This window comes from Phragmites australis, chromosome 6 (genome assembly GCF_958298935.1).
Source record: "Phragmites australis chromosome 6, lpPhrAust1.1, whole genome shotgun sequence".
In the NCBI taxonomy this organism is placed as follows: Eukaryota; Viridiplantae; Streptophyta; class Magnoliopsida; order Poales; family Poaceae; genus Phragmites; species Phragmites australis.
The window spans coordinates 34,571,126-34,594,287 of NC_084926.1; the positions used below are offsets into that span (position 1 = coordinate 34,571,126).

Sequence of the window (23,162 nt, forward strand, 5' to 3'; positions counted from 1 at the left end):
TTTGACACTATGGGACAGGACAATGAGGGGACTACATATATATGCAGTGGTCCTCATACCTTTCCTTTTTAACCGCCTTTCATATTGTCATCTGTAGATATATTTTAGATTACTGCAAAGAGGTAATTAAAAACGAATCACTCGTATATAAAAAAGAACATGATGAACTCTAAATAGTAACCGTAATAAAAAATAGTTACCGCTTCTTCCCCATAAGAGTGTGGCGATATCGAGGACAACGCAAGCCAGACAAAGATTTGGTATAGTCTCGATCTCATCGACAAAAAAAAGTTAATTGCATCCCTAAAATCCGCATGAAATTGGCTCGGTCTTTAAGGTCTTAGTTTACATGCATGCATTTCCCGAGCAGGGAAAAGCGCCGTCAAGAAAGCACAAAGCCAACATACACAGCTGCAGAAGGCTAAAGTTTAGGCCGACTGGGAGAGCGCAGCAAGGACTTGATATGTCAACCAGGTTAAACTTAGCCTCTAAGCAATTTAGCAGTAACGGTGCAAAAATTATAGAGCTACTATATTCATGAAACAGGAGCATAGCTCTTCACTAATTCCTATGTCCGAAACAGCCCTTAGATTTGTTTGTGTCAAACAGATGTCAACCTAACTTTTGTCATCATGCTGATGTAACACGTTAAGTTTGATAACATAAAGCAGGCCTCAAATTAACCTATTTGTTTCAAGAATTTTTGGTTCTTTTCAGAGTTCAAAATCAGGCGAACTCTCTTGGATGAGTGTTATTTAGTGAAAATGCCTGAACTTTGTTAATGTATTTGAAGTTGGGACTTGGGAGTAGAATTTTTTTAAAAAAAAAAATCTCAAAACTTGGGAATTTTCACTAATTTGCCTACCAAATGAAGTCGAGTTTGCTTTTGAAATTTTCTGGAGAGATTTTGTAAAAACTGCCTTTCTCTATCCAATAATTTGTTTTTTTCGAAAATTCATACACCTGATTTTACTTATTTGCAACAGTTGGGGAGTTTTCACCAATTATTGCCTTCTGTATTCATGGGTGCCCCCCATTCTCCTTTAATTAGGCTATTCATTAAAGCCCTGGATGCAAGGTAACCCTTTCCCTGACCCATTTCTTCTCAAAAGCAAAAGGAGGTCCAAAAATAAATATAAAAATAAAACGAGGAGAAGGGCAGGAAAAAAACAGCCAAGGAAAAGGAAACAAGTAAAGGTGGTGGAGGAAATAAAACACATGCCTTGTTTCAAACTTCACTCCACCAAGTTCTAGCTAGTGCCACTTGAGAGATTCCCTTCTCCAAAGGCCCATATGCTTTCTCCTCCTCTCTCTAGAGGTTGACCTCAACAAGTAAAAAGACTTGCAGAGAGATCGTGGAGATCGAGTGAGCGAAAGCTAGAGAGAGAGTGCAAAGAGAGAGGTGGCGAGAGTGCTTGCATATCAAAGGAGAATATGGATACGGGAGTCGTCCACAAATCATCACCTCTAGTGGGCGAGATGGGGGAAGCACCAGGCCATGGCTGGTGGAGCGTGAATAATTTGAGGCCCCCCTTTGAGCAGCAGCACCACCCTTCTCTTTTTGTGCCGTCTTCCACCACCACCGCGCCTTCTTCTTCCGCTCTCCATTCCTTCTCCTCTCTGCTGCTCTCGAATCACTATCCGCTGCCTACAACCAGTACATCGCCTTGGTGCCATGACAGCACCACCACCACCAGACAAGGATTCGGCCAGCAGGATTCATGGAGCCAGCTCATACTGTACGTAACTCTAACTCTCTCTCTCTCTCTCTCTCTCTCTCTCTCTCTCAGTCAAGTTCATGAGCAGTACGCCCACTTCTTGATTTTGGCAAGTAACTTAATAAACCATCTGTTCTTTCTTCGCAGATAAATAATGTTTTAAAACAGCATGGTGCATGAAATATTACAATGATATGCAGTTTCACTTAGTTAACGTTCATATCCATTTTCCTAAAAAGATCATATCCATGGAGTCCTCTTAATTTGTGACCATGTTGCGTTCATACAGAGGGGGATTGGCTAATGGGCACGAGAGGTACAAGGAAGGACAGCTGCTGTTTCCAACTGCATCAGTTTGTTCAGAAGCTTGTGCGAGCGGCAGCTACATCTACAGCACCACAGCTAGCCATGGGAATAGCACAAGTGATGAGATCCAATTGCCATGGGGAAGTGTCCATCAGCACCACAAGGCCTTGCAACAGAAAGCTTCCTCTCCTAGGTCTTCTTCCATAACCTCGACGACCTCCCTCGGAAGCAACATGCTGGAGTTCAACAACAATAGTTCACCACGTGAGGTAGGGATGCAAGTTATTTTTTTGGCGGGGGAGGGGTGGGGGGTGAGGATACAAAGCTGATTTATCCATGTGCATATGCATCGTAGCTTTTAGACGTGGTCATGTTAATTTTTAACGTACTGAAGAGTGAAAGGTTTTGTTTAAGCTCACCTCTGAGAGAGAGAGAGAGAGAGAGAGAGAGAGAGAGAGAGAGAGAGAGAGAGAGAGAGAGAGAGAGATGAATTGGGCATGAAAATCATGCAATGCAAGTTTCACTAGGAAGTAATTAAGGTAGGTAACTATTTTAGCTTATATAAGTAGTTTATTGGGATTGAAAGTTTAATAACTTTGCTCCATCTTTCTGCATTTCCACTAGTGTATCAGCAGAGCATCTGGATCAGCTTTCAAGAAGGCTAGGACCCAAGAACCCTCCCCGGCTCAATCTACTGTGAAGGTCATCTCTCTCTCTCTCTCTCGCCTCCCCCCCCCCCCCCCCCCCCAATGAGCATGGGCTGGACCAGCATTTCAGACTTCAGAAATGGACAGGCATGGAATCATTGTGGGGTGAGAGAGAACGTGAGATTGGCGGAGGTTGGAATGATGGCGATTTTAGTATCTTTCGCTTGTTCTTTTGCTTCAGGTGAGGAAGGAGAAGCTAGGGGATAGAATAACTGCCCTCCACCAGCTTGTCTCCCCGTTTGGAAAGGTATACGCTCCTCAGCTCTACAAGTTTCACCGTTTCCGTACGGAGCTACAAGTGAATATAATTTAGATAGCATCAGATTTATCCTATTTAATTTGTGAGAAGAAAATAACTAATGTGTGGAGTACTTATGATAGAATGATAACCTGATAAAAAATATCTCAGTTTGCAGACAAATCCAATACAAACAGAACAAGACAAAATTGAGTTGATATGAGTCCATAGTATCAATCAAGCTGCAGTGCCTTTTATAGACTCTTCAGGACTAAATTTAATTGTCCAGAGAGTGATTATACCTGATATCTAAAGAATTAAAGAGTTCATTTCAATCCATTAAGTAAAGTTGATTGTGCATGTGTAAGACAGAATGAACATAGAATCACAAACATAGGTGAGAAGGCATCTATGAATGTAAACTAATTGTTGTCCTCGTAATTTTTTAAAAGTTCATTTCCCCTACTCTGAAAAGAAAAACCTATTCTCACACACGTGTGATTGTATATGCGTAGAATTATAATGAAAAAACAATTCTGATTAAAGGGAATATCAGGAAAGCTGCCAAGGCAGCACTATACTATGTTTAAAATTCAGGGATTTCATTAAACTATCTGTTGCTACCATCTTCCTTTTAACTCTGATGCTAGCTAGATCTCTGTTTAAAAAAAAACTCTAATGCTAGATCATGTAAGAGAAGATCCATTTTCCAGAGAAAAATACAAAAATGAGATCCTGACATGGGCTAACCTCTCTTTTTCTGGCAGACTGACACGGCGTCTGTACTCCTTGAAGCCATTGGGTACATCAGATTCCTCCACGGTCAAATTGAGGTCCAGCTACTCTCTCTCTCTACATGCGTGCCCATACCTGCAGGAATGGCTCGAATAGTAGTACATCGATCACACATAAAGTATTGTCATGCATGCATGCAGTGTAATTGCTCCCTTGTTTGTTTTCACACTTGTGCACTTCACACCATGCACTATTTGGAGAGCTGCTTTATGTTGCTACAGCCTACAGTAACCGGTTGTAGCCCCAATGCCCTTGTTAGATCAGACATGCATGAGGACAAGCATAGAGGCCGGATTATCTCCTGCAGAATTCGTCCTTAGAGTTTGTTTAGACAGGACAGGGAATAGAACAAACCTTTATTTTTTAAACGAGTGGTTGGAGCTCTGCCTATTCATTGGAACGAATCTTGATCCGAAGGGAATTTAGTTCATTTCCCTAACCAATCCGAATCGCTTGGGTCTAATCCCCACGTATCCAAACAAACCCTTAATGGAGTACAGTATTAGACTGCCGCCTTAGACAATTGTTAAGTATTCTCGCAAGTGCATTACATGCTACTCCATGAAATGGTCCACAACGGTTGCAAGCATCGATCTGATCATCTGATCTCTAAATTGAGCTCGTTAAATGCATACATCAACATATACCGATGCACGAGGGGCTAGTCAAGTGACAAAAAGAGGTGGGGCCGGCCTGCGTGCTCTTGCCTTCTGCTAAAGCTGCATGTGTTAACCTGTTCGATGTGGCACGCGATCTTTTTAGCCTGCTTATACGCGCAACAGTACATGCCTTTTTGGAAAGCAGCTAGCCATGTCCTTGTGCACACCGTCACAGCCTTCATCTCTCCTCACTCACTCTCTCTCTCTCACTTCCTAGCTTTGTTTTAATCTCTCTGTAAGTACCCTGTTCTCACTTCTATTATTATGGATCCCGTTTGATCTCCAGGCTCTGAGCTCGCCGTACGTGGCCGGCAGCAATGGAGGTGGGGGCGGCTGTGCCAGCTCCAGCTCCGAGCATCAGCTGCAGCAGCACGAGGCTAGTGTGAGTAGTACCACCAATACTACTGTAGCGCATGGCTACAGTATCCATCTCTCTCTAAATCCTTTAACTTTATGAATATATCTGCGTGTACCTACCGTAGTACCACCATGCGTGCCCATTGCCTGCACAATTCCCGAGGTTAGCTGCCCTGCCTGCCATCGGTGCATGCTGCCTGCAGCCACCAAGGTGCTCATCATCGCTCATCGTATCTGCGCGCCTTCATGCGCACATCAACATCACACCGCTTCTCCCAGCATCTCTCTCTCTCTCTCACACACATGCCTGAGTACTGGGTCAACAGGGGAAAGTTATCCTGAATACGGTAGTTACTAGTTGTACGATTGATACACAGTAGGAAAAGAACTCTTTCGCTTGTTTTCTGAGTCGACCTCCTCATTCTTATAATATGAGATCCAATGATTACAAAAGGTAGTATCACGAACTAGCTAGTGCCGATCCAAAAGTACGGTCTGCACATGAGATAGATTCTTCTTTGTTCTTTAGTTGGCTTTTTTCCATTTCTCTTATTGTTTTTCGTGGATTAGAACTTATTTAGTTTGGTGACCAAATATTAAACATTTAATTTTTTTTACCAAAGATTAGCTGTGTTTAGCTAACAAAAGTGCGTAGTAACAACGTGCTCTCATGCCGTCGTTGAGAGTTTAGATGATTTAACCTTGATTTACTGTCGACTCATATTACTTCCCTTTTAGTTCAATTCTGCCATTTTAGATTATTATCTTATGTATAAGACACTAAATTTTTCCATAAAGAACCAATTTGAAATGGACGGCTCAATTCTATATAGAGCGGTTGGATATGTCCTCATCATTCCGGGACCATCCATCCATGAGAATTATGCATATATCGACAATCTCAACATGTACAATTTTTTTTTGACATGTTTTACACCAAATCAAAAGGCGCCATGAGATGAAATTAAACTAAGTTATTTGCCTGTGTTAGGCTGTAGACAATGGATCTTACTACCAAGCCTATACCGACAGTTGTAGTGATGAAAAGCTAAATAGGATACAATATAACGCGATAAAAAAAAGACCATGGAATTGATTGAGTAGTAAGTTTTTAAATTAGGTATAGCAAAGAAAATGAAGAATAAGAGACTGAACAAGAGAGGACTCGAACAAATTAAAACCATACAATAACATTTATGGTAAGTGTCTATTAGTTATTGTGTAGCAAAGCAATTTCTTTTCTGAAACAATAAATGTTTAGATCTTAGAAAAAGAATAGGAAAATGCAGTAGCTTTATGGATCTTAAGGCATCTATATTTTTTGTATTAGAATACATATAAATATTCTTAGACAAGATATAGTCGATACCATTGAATCAATTACTTCAACATTTTCATGTAGTATAAGAACTCAGTAACTAGATTTATGCTAGCTTTATTTTGGAGACATAAATTTGAATCCCAACATTGAGAACCCGTCACTTGTAGATGATGGCTGGAGCATAAAGACAAATGCTATTGACAAGAAATTGGTGTGCCCAGTACCATTTCTCATGCATTAATTCTGTTTTCAGATCACAAGTGGTACAGTAGTATGTAGTACACACCCTTGTTGTATGTTCTTTGCAGCTAGCTTATATATACGTACATCCTCTTAACTATTTCACTGTTTAACCTAAGCTAACTCAATATATAGGTCATTCTTATGAGCCAAGGATCGCCACACATGCACTGAGTCTGCACTCTCCGGAGAATTATAAAAATTGCTATGATTAGACTAAGGCAGAACAAAGCAGCACATTAGAAAAGCATACGCGTATGGTTTTACTCAAAGCATCGTATCTTTGAGAGATCTTTCGATAAAAGTATTGACAGAAACTTTATGCCTGACGAACCAAAGAAACATATATGTATATATGCTGATAGAAAGGTGTCTGATTCCCTTTAATTCTTATTTTTTTTACAGGTGCTAGGAGAAAGGCACAGCATGTTTTCAGAAGACCCTGCCCAGGTATCATTATCTACTCAATTAGTCGCAGTAGTTAACCGCTTCTTTTATGGGATCTATACCCATATGCATATGATCGATCGGTTAAGTAAAGCGCAAAGATACTTTTGTTCCGAAAGGAGACTTTAGTTTGTCTAAAGCCTTTGCTTTAATTGGTACATGTATAAAAGCATCATGGAAAGTTAATCATGGGCCAGTACTTGTCTCTAGCTTTACACCTTTAATCATCACTGCAAAACTATCTTTGGCCTCACTAACGTATAATTATCTCTGGCCCATGCGTACCTGCAGCTCCTGCATGACAATGCCATGAAAAAAAGAGGACAGCCTGACCAGGTACGTGTGTATTAATTCATAGCTTGATATCTCATGTAAAAAATGGATGCTCTCTTCATGTATCTGCATTTTGCGATATATCGGTAATTACGTGTGAAATTATAACCAGGATGGAAGCTGTGACGAAGCAAAGAAGGATCTGAGGAGCAGGGGTCTTTGCCTCGTCCCGGTGAGCTGCACGCTGCACGTCGGCGTGGATGTGTTCGCTGGCCCAGCAGATTACTGGGCGGCAGAGCCGGCTTTTGTCATGGGGTTCGGCCGGTAGATGGAGGATGACGAAGACTAGTGTGTTACATGATATATATGCATAATGCAGCACGCACATGCATAGGGTGCATAACATCAGGAGCAGCCATCCTTTTGAAGAGAGATGTTTAAGGCTGGTTCCTCTTGATGCTATGCGTGTAATATATGCACACTGATGATGCATGCAAGGACGTGTAGGGACATGCATTCAAAGTGTATATAGCTGGTAGTGTGTGTGCGCGTGCGTGCGTGCGTGTGATCTTGTCTAGAGATGATTGATCAATTTGGGTGTATTCTGCTAAAAAAACAAAATCAATTTGAGTGCATTGGAGAGGTCTGCGGACAAGCTAGGAGTGCATCGTCTGTAACATCAATTGTAAGTCTCCATCGCATGGGTGCAGTGTACAATATTAATGTGTGTATGTTTAATTTATCGAAAGTTGCTATGATTATCTAAATACAATATCTCGTCCCCTTCTTCAATTTATCTGACTATCCACAAAAACTTGGAATCTAGTTGATAAATAATCCCACCGGTCACAAATACTTGACGTTTTGGTTAAGTTTCAGTTAAATTTTTAAAACTTTGACTGTTAATAACTTCTAAATATTCAATTCGGAGATATAAAAATCATAGGTGTAGATTTATCTTGAAAAGTATTTTTATAATATCATAAAATTATTGTATTTAATAGATGCATTCTACTAAAAGATATTGGTCAAATGTAACCATTGTAGACCGTGTCTTGCCTAAAATATCAAGTATAATTTTATGAAACATCAAGTATTTTTTATCGAAGGTAGTACAATGATGTTGCACATGAAAGGGCATTAATGTTTACATTAGGGGCAGGGGTACCCGTTCGTATAACATTTTCATGGCCTCAACTTTTATTTTTCTTTTGTTCACATAAAAAGTGCGCATCACTTAGCTGAAATTGTGGTGCTAACTAATAAGCAACTCTAGAAAGTCCTTACCTCAAATTTTTACTATGTTTGTTTTTTATTTGTCATGGTTCAAATAGGTTTCCTGTATGTTCCATCTAGATTATAAATTCTTTCTTTATTTGTATTTTTAGGGCTTACCAAACTAAATTTATTCTTTATCTAGATGAAAAGTTGTTTATTTCATCCTTTGTCCTTCATAAAAAAAACAACACAAGATAAATGTGGAATATTGATTTATGATCCAAATTATGGTAAAAAATGTAACTGAAAAATGACTAACTTTTGACCGCATAAGTGTTAGACAAACACGTTTAATAAGAACAATTTTGTTACACTGCCAAAAAGTTCACATCTCTTAGATTCATACCTTCTATATACTCGATTAATTAATTTGAACATAACTATATGCCATTAATTATTCTGATGGGTCTCATGCACATTGAAAAATAATTAAATAAAGTCAAAAAGCAAATCACAATTAGAAGTATTAGGCCACACAATCTCGACAGCCTCTGAGCATATCCACATTAGTTTATTTTAGTTGCTCTGTTTGATATGTTTTGTATGGTCTGGATGAAGGTTGTACTATGAGTTGGGAGCACTTAACAGCCTTGCACAGCTTGCATGCATGAGAGGATTTAATGATGCAATATAATATTATTCATGTACAGGAGGCGTAGCTAGTGTAGTACGTACTACTGCCACTGATCCTTCCTAGCATGGCAGGCGGAGAAGAAAACAATAACCAGACAACAAAGAAGCCTCCTATGTTCACACACATGCCAATGCACATTGATGAAGCTGCTGCCCGAGACAGTGAGTATTGATGAACCTGTTGCATTCAGTGTTCCTTCATGTCACATTAATTTGCTATATCCAGGCTCCTTCATATCACTCCGAGCATAGCCACGTTAGACTCCTTATAATATTAGTGTACGTGAAAACAAACAAAGGAGAGAGAGAGAGAGAGAGAGAGAGAGAGAGAGTAAGGGAGGACTTAGCAACCTTCCACAGCTTGCATGCATGAGAGGATTTAATCATGCAATATAATATTATGCATGCACAGGAGGCATAGCTAGCGCAGTACATACTACTGCCACTGATTCTTCATAGCATGTTAGACAGAGAACAAAACAATAACCAGACAACAAAGAAGCCTCATGTGTTCACGGCAGTGCATATTGATGATGATGCTGCCTGAGCCAGTGCGTATTGATGAACTTGCTGAATCCAGTGTTTCTGCATGTCACATTAATTTGCTATATCCAATGCTCCTTCACATTACGTCACTTACTGACTATTCATCTTTTGTAATGTTGTTCCTGTCGGTGCATGCACAGCATGATGCTTCTCTTGGCTGTATAAGCATGATGCTACCTTCATACCATCGCACCTTCCATCTAGTGCTCGCTTTGTATGCTTGATATAGTGCGTACTTAAGGTACTAGAGTTACCTAGTTGTGAGGTTCACACAGTCCAGCTAGACGGTGTGCTTCTCACCGTACCATGATATACAATTATTGTTTACGCTAACAAAATTTCCACCGTCCAATAAAATTTACTAAGACCAACTAATGATATGATAAGACGTTACTCCTCATATCGATAGGATAAGCTTCTATTGTGGCTTTGTAGGAATGATTGATTTTAACGTAAGAATAAGTACCATGAGACTATGGTCTTAATAAATGGTTATGCACCAAAAAGACATGCTTTGTGGACATGATTTGTAGTGACCCGCAGGCAGAAGCCACTTCCACACATGGCTTACTGTGACCACTATATTAATTTAAAGTCTTCTTTGCTCTTTTTGTTTTTTTTCCTTGGAGTCCTTCTGGCGTTTCCTCTTGCCACATTTTTCTTTCATCGTCTCTCCTTGAGGTCACTTTTTAGAGGTAATTTTTGTAGTCTGATATCCACAGGTGCACAAATGTCGCATGGAGGGGGCACCTCCCTCTAGCTGGACAAGGAAGAGGCAGCATGGCAAAGGAGCAGTTGCAGGGCTAGGTGTCCTTACCTATCTTCGTGCTCTTTTGATTGCATTGTATAACTTTTTTAAGTGGGAGTAGTTTCTGTGGAATATCCATAGATACTCTATACTTATGCCTAGCTATGCTCATGCAACATATTAATTATGTTAGATATCTAAAAACAATGTGTATGCATACATAGAAAATTACTTTGGCCATTTTTTATTATTTTGACTTTGCATGGGCATTACAAAACCGTAAATTAGCTACAGAAATTGTTCCCGTTAGATTTATTCATCTCTGCAATTATTGGCAAATATTTTTTATTTGTTTAGCCTTTGGATGAGTGTAAACAGTTCTGGATTCCCTCGTGCTCTTAATAGGTACGAACAAACCACTCAATGATCTTCATTTCTTGGCTATTTGTAATTTGATTAAGCTGCGTGCTTGCTACATCTCTTCTCCCTGGATTCTAGTATGTAGTATGCTCTAGCAAATTGTTTGTGTTTTCATCTTCGCTTCGGCAAAAAGGAATAGTATGTTAGATCTTAAAAGGTATTGATGCGATATATGCACATGTCTTACTATGCATGGAGAAGCCATGGCACACTGACCAAACAAATAAATCTAATGGGTGCATGTATGCCATTGAGGTAAATGCCAACCGCAGCTTGCCCTGTATTAAGTGAGCATATCAGCCATCATTTCTTTTTCTCCCATCTGATCCCTGCCTCAATATTTACTCCCACATCAACTACCAGAAATGCATGCAAAGCTTAGCCTCCTCCATCGGGTTGGCCTGCCTCCCCCGATTTATTGTTTTTCTTCATGCACTTTCGCATTTTTATTCTCGTTTCCTAAGAATATCATTTTTAGTTGCTTCATCTGGTTATACTGGCTTTATTGTTTTTTGTTTTCATCCCTAGCTGTAGGTGGGGGAACGACACGTGAGAGGCAGGAACTTCGGAGATCCATAAGACAAGCAAAGAAAAAAGGTGAATTGTGTACCTCTTTGTGCTCAATTTATAGTTATGGACACCCAAAGATTACAATACTTATTCATTAACATGTGAGTGTTGATTCCTTATGTAAGAAATTGTGTTGTCCAGCCAAAAAATCCAGGTAACAACAGATGTGTTAAGATTAGTAGATAGATACATGCCAATGTTCTGAGTAAATAAATTTGTAATTTCTCTAGTTGTTTGTTTCCTCTGCAGTATACCTTTCACCCGAGACATCATACTACGGCCCTCCTGCACACGAATGCTATCACTATGGTGCACAATTTTGGTACCAAGAATGTGTGAAAATATCATATTCAGGTGAAGACAGCTGTATTTGTTTTCATATTTGTTGTAGGGGAGGTAAGGTCAGCTTGCCATTTCAAAAATATCCTCCTCCATTTCTGGTTGGGTTGTTGAATCCAAACAGTGATATTTTATCTAAATACTTCATTAAGTCCATTTGTTCATATAATTCAATATTTTCTTTTACATCACTCAGTGCTAAAATTGACACCGGTATAAACAAGGGCCCTGGGCCATATGTATTTAAAATTAATGGTCAGGTCTATCATCGAATTGGATCTTTGCTACCAGATGAGGGTAAGCCCCCGGTGTATGCAAAACTCTATATTTTTTACACTGAAAATGAGGTTCAGAATTGAATGTTAATTTTTTATAGAGACAGGGATTGTGACAATGATAATTGTCGGTGTATCAAGAACCGGGGGTCCCTGAGTCCCGAGGCCAGGCCAGCCATCCACCACATGGCGCCATCCCGCGAGGTCCCTCCTGCGGGGTGAGGAAAGTTCAAGTCTCGGGAGAAGGTGCTCGGGGCCACAGTCCCTGGTCCCCGAGCACCCCGGTTCCCCGATGATCCGCGGAGTCTAAGTACCAGGAAAAAAGTGCTCGGGGAGGTGCCCGGTCACCCCCGAGCGCCCTAGTCCCCCGATGATCAGAAGAGCCAAGTTCTGAGAGAGAGTGCTCGGGACTGCGTGTGGCAGCTCCCGAGCGCTCAGTTCCTCGAGGATCCGCGTAAGAGTGCTCGGGAGAGAGTGCTCGGGGCTGCACGTGGCAGCCCCCGAGCACTCAGTTCCCCGAAGGATCGGGCAAGAGTGCTCGGGAGAGAGTGCTCGGGGTTGCACGTGGCAGCCCCCGAGCACTCGGTTCCCCGAAAGTTTGTGCAGAGTGCTCGGGAGAGAGTGCTCGGGGAGGTGAACAGTACCCCCAAGCACTCGGTGCCCCGACGACCCAGAAAGACCCCCGAGGCACCCGCCGATGAGGTGTCAATTAGTCAGAGGTTCGAAGCTGCATTTAATGAGCGTGCGTGGCCTGACATCCCCAACTGCTCCCGCCGCAGTGTCAGTTCCTACCATGTTTTGGCAGAGAGGCGTGAAGCTATTAATTGCACGGGTCCCGTCCCGTATCATCCGGCGTATCTCGGGATAACGTCGCCAGGATCAAGGCGTTCCGTCTGCCGCCCTACTGTGGCAGAGGAACAAGACAGGGCGGGCACGCCGGGTTGCTTTGCGGCTGCCCGGTGGGCCCTCTCTACGGCACCCATTACCAGGGCGTTTATGGTGACAGGTGACCGGGTGTGCGGCGTTTTTTCCACCCCCAGTCACTTCACCCAGAAGACATGATGACGCCCTTCCCAGTCGCGACGTCTTGGAACTTGTGCCCCCTCCTTTCCGTTCGGGGCATGTCTCAGCCGGCGAGTGCATAAAAGAGTCGGCACACAGAAGGGAAGAAGGAGACGAAGAGAACCCAACCCTATCCGAAGGTCCAAGGATCGAGAGGGAATTCGAGCAAGCCAACAATCCAAGCATCGAATACAGAAGCACCAAGAACCGAACCATAGACCAACTCAAGGCACAGTCCCTGCCCAAGAACAAGGAGCCTCAAGCTCTTAGTTAGACAAATATTCTTGTAACCAGCAACATCCTTGAGGGACTTCCTCAGGACAGTTATTACATCCATACAGGAGTAGGGTATTACGCCCCCGTGCGGCCCGAACCTGTCTAAATTCCGGTGCATTTACTTTTCTTTGCACCAGATCATCACCCCCACCACCGGCCATTGCATTTACTCACATTCATTTCTCCGACGAACTTATTCAGGATCATTCCCCCGGCCGAATCTCTAAAAAGGGGTCTCTCAGGATCCCTGCGACAGGAGTTAATCCTCCGACAGCTGGCGCGCCAGGTAGGGGGAACATCCCTGAATCTGTTTGTTTGTTTTCTTCCATAGAAAAAATGGCCGGTGGACACCGCCTCCAGCGTTCCGGCTCCAGTTCCAGCGAGGAAATGCAGCCCCTCGCACAGGAGGTCCCAGCCGCTGCTGCGTCCCAGCAGCAGCCGCAATCTGCGCGTGCGGCTTTCCCCTCCCAAGGGGACCAAGGCGCTGGGCCCAGCAGGGCCACCGCCGCCGCCACCGGTGCACCTTCCGACCCCCCAGAGGGTGGTCGAGACTCCGGCCGCCAGGTCCGCCTCTGGACAACGCCGGGTGCCTCTTCGGCGTAGGCTCGCTTTCAGCGAGGCCAACCCCGGGAGTGCGCTGCTTGCGGCGCACGCTCTCCTCAGGCATCCGCCTGTTTAGGCAACTCCGGAAACCCCGGAAGGCTGCTGGATCCAAGAAGTCGCTGCCCTGGTCGGCACCGCTCGCCGCCAGGTGCTGGCCGAGAATTCTCACGCCACCACCCAGCGTGGCGCCACCCGAACCGGCCCATCAACGGGCAACGTTTGCATAGGCCGGGGGGCCTCCAGGCGGAGTGCCACCCCCCTGGCCGCGTCCGAAGCCCAGGACCTCCGCTTGCATCTCAACGAGTGGAGGGGCCATGAAGATGCGCGCGTCACTCTTGAGCGCCAGCGGGAAACCCGGCAGGAGGCCGAGGCTGAGGACCAAGCTTCATCTTTTCCGGCCCACGATCGCCAGGATTCCCCGGCTCGCCGGCGTTCTCCGCCAAGGAGTGCCGCCCGCGCCACGGGGTATGGCATCGGCTGCCATGCCTTCTCTAGTGAGCTCCGACGGGTCAAATGGCCCTACAAGTTCCGCCCTGAGCTGCCGGAGAAGTACGACGGGTCCATCGACCCCGTCGAGTTCCTCCAAATATACACTACGGCCGTCCAAGCGGCCGGAGGCAGTGAAAAGGTGATGGCAAATTATTTCCATGTTGCCTTGAGGGGCTCCGCCCGTTCTGGGCTCATGAACTTACCCCCAAGATCTATTAGCTCCTGGGATGACCTCTGCCACCAGTTTGTGGCTAATTTTCAGGGCACATTCACGCGCCCCGCCTTGGAGTGCGACCTCCATGCCGTCAAGCAGTAGGAAGGGGAGACGCTGTGGCGCTTCATTCAGCGTTTCAACCAGGTCCACAACACCATTCCGCGGATAGCCCCCCACGCTGTCATTGTCGCCTTCCGGCAGGGCATCCGCGACGAGCGAATGCTCGAAAAGCTAGGTACGCACGAAATCGAGACCACTGCAGAACTCTTCGCACTGGCCGACAAGTGCGCCCAGGTGGCGGAGGCCCGGGCGTGGCATGCTCCGCGCTCCGCCGCCGACCAGCCAATTTCTTCCCGCTCTGACAGGCGGGAAAAGAAAAAGAGAATAAAGCGCGAAGCCGCTCCTGTCGAACTGGCCTAGGGCCCCGCCCATAGGCCGGCCCAAGAACCCGACTGCCGGCAAGAACACCGGGCGGCTGCCGACAGACGGCCCGCTCCCGCGAGGGCCCCGGCCAGGGCCCCTCCTCGGGCTCCGGCTCCCGCGAGGGCCCCGGCACCTGCAAGGGCCCCAGCTCCCGCAAGAGCCCCGGCACCCACCCAGGCTCCAGCTCCAGCGAGGGCCCCCGCTCCCGCGGGGCCCGAGCCAGGCCAATGGTGCCCCATCCACCAGACCAGATGACACGATCTCACGGAGTGTCGTACGGTCAAAGGTCTCATCGAGCAGCGTCGGCGGGAGCGCGACGAGTCCCGCGGGGGAGGCGACGCTAAGGCTGCCCCCGGCAACGTTGAGCTCGGCTTCCAGGAACCCGAGCATACCGTCGCCTTCATCGACGGAGGTGCCTACACGCCTTCCTCGTGGCGTGGCATCAAGACCATGCGACGCGAGGTGTGATCGGCAACCCCGAGCGAAGAGGCCACGAGGCCCCTGAGATGGTCGGACGCTCCGATCACGTTCAGTATAGCCGACCACCCCTCCAGTACTGCAGGCGTGGGGCGACTACCTTTGGTAGTGTCCCCCACCATCTGCAATGTCAAGGTCAACATGGTGCTGATCGATAGGGGCGCAGGCCTCAACCTCCTCTCCAAGGAGACCTTCGAAAAGCTGCAGGTGTCCTCCAGGCGCCTAAAGCCGTCGCTTCCATTCTGCGGAGTGACACCCGGGCACTCCCTACCCCTCGGGCAGGTCGAGCTACCCGTAACCTTCGGGACTCGGGACAACTTCCGCACGGAAAATGTCCTCTTCGATGTCGCGGAGCTCCCCCTCCCCTACAACGCCATCCTCGGGCGTCCGGCGCTCGCTAAATTCATGGTGGCTGCGCACTACGCGTATCTCACGGTCAAGATGCTGGGCCCAGCAGGCCCCATCTCCGTGACCGCCGACTCCGGCGGCGCTGTTTCCTGCGCCGAGCAGTCGTACATGGCTTTGGTCTCAGCCCAGGCCGAGGTCGAAGGCTGCACAGGGGGCCCGGGACCCTCTTCATCCAAACTCCGACTCACCGCCGATGCCTCTGTTCCTACGAAGGAGGTCGTGGTGGGCGAAGGCGCCTCCCAGGTCGTCCGCATTGGCGGTGACCTGTACGGCAAATAGGAAAGTACGCTCGTCACCTTCCTCCGGGCTAACGCCGACATGTTTGCATGGCAACCGTCTGACATGCCCGGGATCCCTAGGGAGGTGATTGAGCACCACTTGGCTGTGCGACCGGACGCACGCCCGGTGAAGCAGAAAGTCCAGTGGCAGGCGCCCGAGCGCCAGGAGTTCATCCGGGAGCAAGTCGGCAAGCTCCTCGACGCTGGATTTATCCGAGAAGTCTTCCACCCCAAATGGCTAGCGAATCCAGTTATCGTCCCGAAGGCCAACGGCAAGCTCCGCATGTGCGTGGACTACACCGACCTAAATAAGGCTTGCCCTAAAGATCCTTTTCCCTTGCCCCGCATAGATCAAATTGTAGATGCAACTGCGGGATGTGATCTTCTATGTTTTTTAGATGCAAACTCTGGGTATCACCAGATTCGCATGGCCGTAGAGGACGAAGAAAAAACTGTTTTTACCACCCCGGTGGGGATTTATTGTTATATGTCAATGCCTTTTGGTCTGCGCAATGCTGGGTCTTCTTTCCAGCGCGCCATTCGCATCACCCTTGAAACGCAGGTTGGCCGCAACATCGAGGCCTACATCGATGATCTCGTGGTCAAGTCCCGAGACAGCGCCACCCTGCTCGATGACCTTGCCGAGACTTTCAACAGTCTCCGCACTACCGGCCTAAAGCTCAACCCCGAGAAGTGTGTCTTCGGGGTACCCGCGGGTAAGCTCCTCGATTTCTTGGTTTCCAGCCGAGGAATCGAGGCCAATCCAGAGAAGATCCAGGCCATCGAGCAAATGCGACCCCCGGCTCGACTCAAGGAGGTCCAGCGTCTCGCCGGCTGCATGGCGGCCCTCGGGCGCTTCATCTCCAAACTTGGGGAGCGGGGGCTCCCCCTTTTCAAGCTTCTGAAGAAGTCCGGTCGCTTTGACTGGACACCAGAGGCCGAGCAGGACTTCCGCGATCTGAAGAAGTACCTCACCTCACCACCCGTGCTGGTGGCTCCCTCCGAAGGTGAGCCCCTACTACTCTACGTATCGGCCACTCCTCAGGTCGTAAGCATGGTGCTGGTGGTAGAGCGCGACGAGTGTGCGGGGCTAGGTGCTGGGTCCCAGCTCTCGGCCGCCCCCGGGCACTCACCCATCCTCGCGGCTCCCCCCGAGCAGGGGGTCGAGCCCGAGCTCTTGGCTCCCCCCGAGCAGGGGGTCGAGCCCGAGCACTCGGCTCCTCCCGACCAGGGAGTAGAGCCCGAGCACCCGGTCAGCCCCGACCACGCCGCCGAGCCTGGGGGTTGTGGTAGCCCCTCGGATGAGGCCGTGGTCCGGGCCCGCTGGGTACAACGATCGGTGTACTTTGTCAGTGAAGTACTCCGGGAGGCCAAAACGAGGTACCCCCAGGCCCAGAAGCTGCTCTACGCCGTGCTCATCACTTCCCGGAAGTTGCGCCACTACTTTCAAGCGCACAAGGTCTCGGTGGTTACCACGTATCCACTAGGACCCATCCTCCAGAACTGAGAAGGCACCGGGCGTGTTGTCAAATGGGCGGTGGAGCTGGCGGAATTCAACCTACACTTTGTCAGTCGCCAGGCGATCAAAAGCCAGGCGCTCTCTGACTTCGTGGCAGAATGGACACCCGTCCCCAAGGTCATCCCAGAAGAGACTTCTGCATATCCTGGGCACAATGCGCCTGGGTACTGGATCATGCACTTCGACGGTTCCCTCTCGCTGAAAGGCGCGGGGGCCGGAGTGGTTCTCACCACCCCAACGGGTGAAGAACTCCGGTACGTCGTGTAGCTGCAGTTCCGCGCATCCAACAACATGGCGGAATATGAAGGTCTCGTCGCTGGCCTCTGAGCCGCGGTGGGCCTCGGGATTCGTCGCCTCCTAGTCAAGGGAGACTCCCAGCTGGTGATCAACCAGGTATCCAAAGAGTACCAGTGCACGGATCCTCAAATGGCGGCGTACGTGGCAACAGTCAGGAAGCTAGAGAGGCGCTTCGATGGCCTACAGTTGCGGTACATCCCTCACCGCGACAACACTCTGGCCGACGAGCTCTCCCGCCTGGCCTCCTCCCGTGCGCGTGTCCCTGCCGGAGTCTTTGAAGAAAGACTCACACGGCCTTCCGTCCTGCCTGCCGAACAGGACGAAGGGGAAACCTCGAACTCAATTCAGGGGACCCCGGCGGTGCCCTCAGTGGGAAGCCCCGTCAGGGTGTAGCCGTCCGACGAGTGCGCTACACTTGCTAAATGTTCTCAAGATGCCTCGTGGATGGACGACATCCGAGGGTACTTGAAGGAAAAGTTCCTTCCCGGGGATGAGGCGTCTGCCGAAAGAGTTGCTCGGCAGTCCAAACGCTATGCCATAGTAGATGGGGATCTCTACCGGCGTAGCGCAGGTGGTATACTCCTGAAATGCATCTCCCGTGCAGAAGGCGGTGAGCTCCTCGCTGAGATCCACGAGGGCGAGTGCAGTGGCCATTCATCGTTTCGCACGCTGGTCAGGAAGGCCTTCCGGCAAGGTTTCTACTGGCCTACAGCCCTCCAGGATGCTTCCGAGCTGGTTCGGCGCTGCAGGGCGTGCCAGTTCCATGCAAAGCAGATTCACCAGCCAGCTCAGGCTCTTCACACCATCCCCCTGTCATGGCCTTTCGCGGTCTGGGGGCTGGACATTCTAGGTCCATTCCCCCGAGCAATCGGGGGCTATGAGTACCTCTACGTCGCCATCGACAAGTTCACCAAGTGGCCGGAGGCGGTCCCAGTCATCAAGGTGACCAAGAACACGACGCTCCAGTTTATCCGCGGCATCACCAGTCGCTTTGGTGTCCCGAACCGGATTATCACCGACAACGGCACCCAGTTCACGAGTGCCCTGTTCGGGGACTACTGCGAAGACCTCAGCATCAAGCTCTGCTTCACCTCCATCGCTCATCCTCGGAGTAATGGGCAAGTTGAGCGCGCCAACGCGGAGATACTGAATGGCATCAAAACCCGGACCTATGACGTGCTCGCAAAGCACGGGAAGGGATGGGTGGACGAGCTGCCCGCCGTGCTATGGGCTAACCGGACCACGCCAAGCCGCGCCACTGGGGAAACTCCATTCTTCCTCGTGTACGGCGCTGAGGCGGTCCTCCCCTCCGAGCTCACCCTAGGCTCCCCTCGGGTGCATGCCTATTCTGAAGGCGAACAGGAGCAGCAGAGGCGTGACGATGTCGACTACTTGGAGGAGCGCCGGTGGCGTGCCGCCGTCCGGGCGGCTCGTTACCAGCAAAGTCTGCAGCGCTACCATCAGCGCCATGTCCGGGCCAGGTGGGGGACCTAGTTCTCCGACGCGTCCAGTCACGCGAAGGAAAGAATAAGTTGTCCCCTATGTGGGAGGATCCCTTCACCGTGATCGGGGTCCCGTGAGAAGGTTCTTTTAGGCTGGCTGCAGAAGACGGGCAACCGCTCCCCAACCCGTGGAACATCGAGCACCTGCGCAAGTTCTACCCGTAGATGGCCATGCTCGCGGCTCAGGTCAACCAGGCCGGGGGTTTTCCCCTGCCCAAGTTGACCGGGTGCTACCACTAGCTGGGTAAGTCACCCAACCTTGTAAAAAATTGTCAATTTAGTATGAATGTTGAAATACAATCGTGTGTCAATTTCGTTTTTCTGGATTCCATATGTTTAATCTGTCTGGTGAGATGCTCGATTGTGCGAGAAAAGTTCGCTCTCTCATTTTCCCCGCTGATAAAAGAATCCCGATCGGTATGCGCGCGGGCAGTTGCCGCTGACTTACGTCCGATGTGGTAGGCTGTGGTGTTCAGTATCGTGGCAGATCTCCGGGCACTACCGAGTCCCTGGGTGCTCTGGGTAATCCTATCGCTCGAGCCGCTCGAGTAGTCCGGAGCCCAGGCCCCAGGGGCGGGCTGTCGGTGCTCGGTCTGGTCTGTCATACCCGGGCGCCACCGAACCATAGGACCTCTGGGTTATGCCTCTGCCTGCTCTTGTCCGCCGGTCTGGGTATTCGAGAGGTCTCGGGTTGAAAACGAGAGCAGTCTATAGCAAGTACCGCACTAACAGAGCGCACCAAGCAAGGATTTTCTCCATTCTCTCTTAAGTCACAGATCGACAATTAAAGCAAAGGCAGCTCGACTGCGAGGGCCTCGATGCCTAGGTCACTGCTCGGCCCCAAGGGTCCTCGAGTGGTCCTACCGCTTAAGCATGAGTGGTCGAGATCACCCGACCCCGGGCTCCTCGCGCGCCCCTTGATGCTCGGGCGCCCCGGCTGAGGGAACCAAGTCCCCGGGCACCCCGAGCTCAGAGCGCACGCCCCTCCTGGATCGGTTGGCCGAAAGGACGACAGCTGTCCGGTGAGTGGTTAAAATCAGACGAATTTATGTTCAAATAATATTTTATTCCCGAGTCATCCTCGGGGGCCCTCGTATTCTAATCTGCCCGGTGAGATGGTCTCCTCACGCACAAAACCCTACCGTGCGTCCACTTTTTCCTAGAACGACAGAACGATCCGTAGAAAGGTGTATCGTATGTGCGGTAATGTCCGATCGAAGTCTTTCATGGTGGTCGTGGTGTTCGGTCCGCTTTTAGGGCCCCGAGCACTACCAAGTCCTGGGCGCCCTGGGTAATCCTATCGCTCGAGCCGCTCGAGTAGTCCGGAGCCTAGGCCTCAGGGGCGGGCTGTCGGTGCTCGGTCCGGTCCGTTTTATGCCTGGGCACCACCGAACCATGGGGACTCTTGGTCGCATTCCCGCCCGCACGTGTCTCCGGTCTGCTGACTGAGTGGTCGCAAGATGGAAAAGTGTTCACCGGTCATGGCGTGTTCCATGCTGGATCGATCTATCTCCCGAGCAAGAAAGTTTGTGTCTTTGTCTCTTGACTTAGTCGATGCGGACTCGTGAGGGCTCGGGGGCTGAACGCACAGAGAAGGACGGTCGGGACGACTTCATTCTCGGGGACGGAAAGGTCGGGGTCGGACCGACTAAGTACTCCCCAGGGCTTCAAGGCAAAGCATTAGAAGAAGCACTAAGTACTCAAGAATACCGGAGTTGCGAGCCCAAAGAAAATCTTCCATTATATTTACAAGGGGAATACAAGCGTTTCTAAGGGATCACTCCCGTATTTACATCAAGTCAAAGACAAATGAAAGAAGAAGAAGCTACAAAAAGCCTAATCGGAGTTGGCGTCGGAGTCGTCACGGCCACCCCCGAGGGCTGGCGGCGGCGGCGCTTCCCGTGTGAAGCCGGCCGCCACTTCGGTGGCAGTGCTCCGAACCGCTTCCCGGGCGGCCTCTCCCTCGGCTTCGACTACTCCTTCCCGAGCTGGCTCCAGCGGGAAGTTTGAGTCTCTGCTCCGGTAGCAGGCCAGGACGTGCTCGGCCACCGCTTGGGCCAAGTATTCAACACTTGTATGCACACATTTAGGGGGAGTATATCCTATAGGTTGTGATTTTGAGACTAACATGTATTGAAAGTTGTATCTCTTGTAGTCTCATGGAGCAATCAACATGTCCCTGGAGGTATGCGATGCTTAAATGCTTCAATTGGTATCACTATCAAATCTTTGTTCAGTTAAGCTACCTCCATGCATAATATAGCTTAAACTTTCTATCTTGACATATTATCTAGTTGTGATATGTTTCTTTCTCATCATATGTATGCACACATATAGTGGGAGTTTAGACTATATTATGTGAGTTTTATAAATTATGATCAATGTGTTTTCATAGCTTTCAATTGGTATCATTTTTTATATCATGATTTGTGAAGCTCTTTCCCAAGTGCTCTAATGTTTTTCCCTTTAAGTTCAACATGTGCATATAGTCCTTTTTGGAAAATTGCTGACAAAGGGGGAGAAGTTTGACGACCAAAGCAAGGAATGCAAGATAAATGATGTGGGGAGATTGTAGCAAAGTGCAAGATACATAAAGGTTAGGAAAGGGGGAGAAGCTCTTGCTTAGGTCAATCAAGGGATATAGTGGCAATAGGAGAAAGGGGGAGCCACAACATAAGGGGGATAAAATGGTAAGAACATGCATCCAAGCAAAGAGGTAAGGTTTTGAAAACTTCTTGAATTCTTGTAGATCTCAATTGGTATCATTTGCCTCTTGCTTTGGTTGTATTGTCATCAATCACCAAAACGGGAGAGATTGTAGCGAAAATGGCCCTATTAGGCTATGATTGTGATTTTGGTGATTAACGACAATATAGTTAATGAGACTAACATATTTTTCAAGAATATATGTTAGTAAGTCTCATGGATGCAATACATGAAGAAGCCACCGAAGCCGGGACAAAGTTTGGTTGAATTGGACAAGTTCCTGAGAGTTTTTGCCTCACCGGATGGTCCGTTGTTGAATGTGTTACACACACCGGACAATGCACAGTGCATACAGATATAGGCAAGTTTGCCTCACCAGATAGTACGGTGATCAATGTTGTGCACACCAGAGCAATTCCACCAGAAAGGTTGTAGACGTGGAAGCCCGGAGTTCAAGGCATCAGATAGTCCGGTGTGAATGAAGCGCACACACCGGACAATGAACAGTGCAAAGATGAAGAAAAAACAGAAGACCCCACCGGATAGTCTAGTGATTGATTTGAATACACTGGAGGAAAGCACCAGAGTATTGTTGACAAAGGGTAGAATGCAGTGACCTCACCGGAAGGTCCGGCAAGCTTGTTGACCCTCCGACTTGGTGTGAAGCAGCGGCAAGGCGATTGTGTGGGGACGCAGAGACCATTTCCTTTGTGGCTCAAGCTCCAAAGTGATCATGTCGGTGAGGAATCAGAAGAGAGGCTAGTGGTGAGACCTTACCTTGGTGGCTTGGTGGCTCGTCTGGGTGGAGGCCTTGTCTTTGTGACTTGGTGGCTCAAAGGCCATGACCGGGTGCCGACCGGGAGCATATCCTTTGTGAATCTCCAACGTGGACTAGGGGTGACATTCATGCCATTGATACTACGGGAAAAAAAATCCTTATGCCGAGTTTGTTCTCTCGACCTTATTTATGTTTTCGCATTTACTTACTTGCAATTTACCTTCTTAGATAGGTTGCAAGCGCTTTGATTGGTAGAGTAG

General features: G+C 48.3%; 1 protein-coding gene across 2 annotated transcripts; it reads left to right on the forward strand.

The window, feature by feature from the left end:
• The first annotated feature begins 1,216 nt into the window (after positions 1 to 1,216).
• On the forward strand, positions 1,217 to 7,827 carry LOC133922285 (transcription factor bHLH68-like). Of its 2 annotated transcripts, XM_062367544.1 has the most exons (9): positions 1,217 to 1,739; positions 2,008 to 2,293; positions 2,649 to 2,726; positions 2,913 to 2,978; positions 3,737 to 3,802; positions 4,710 to 4,805; positions 6,747 to 6,791; positions 7,080 to 7,124; positions 7,234 to 7,827. In XM_062367544.1, the coding sequence occupies exons 1-9, from the start codon at positions 1,435 to 1,437 to the stop codon at positions 7,387 to 7,389; spliced, it is 1,143 nt and encodes a 380-aa protein (XP_062223528.1). In that variant the 5' UTR covers positions 1,217 to 1,434; the 3' UTR covers positions 7,390 to 7,827. The 2 variants fall into 2 exon arrangements, with proteins under 2 accessions (XP_062223528.1, XP_062223529.1); XM_062367545.1 differs by lacking the exon at positions 4,710 to 4,805.
• The last annotated feature ends 15,335 nt before the right edge of the window (positions 7,828 to 23,162 follow it).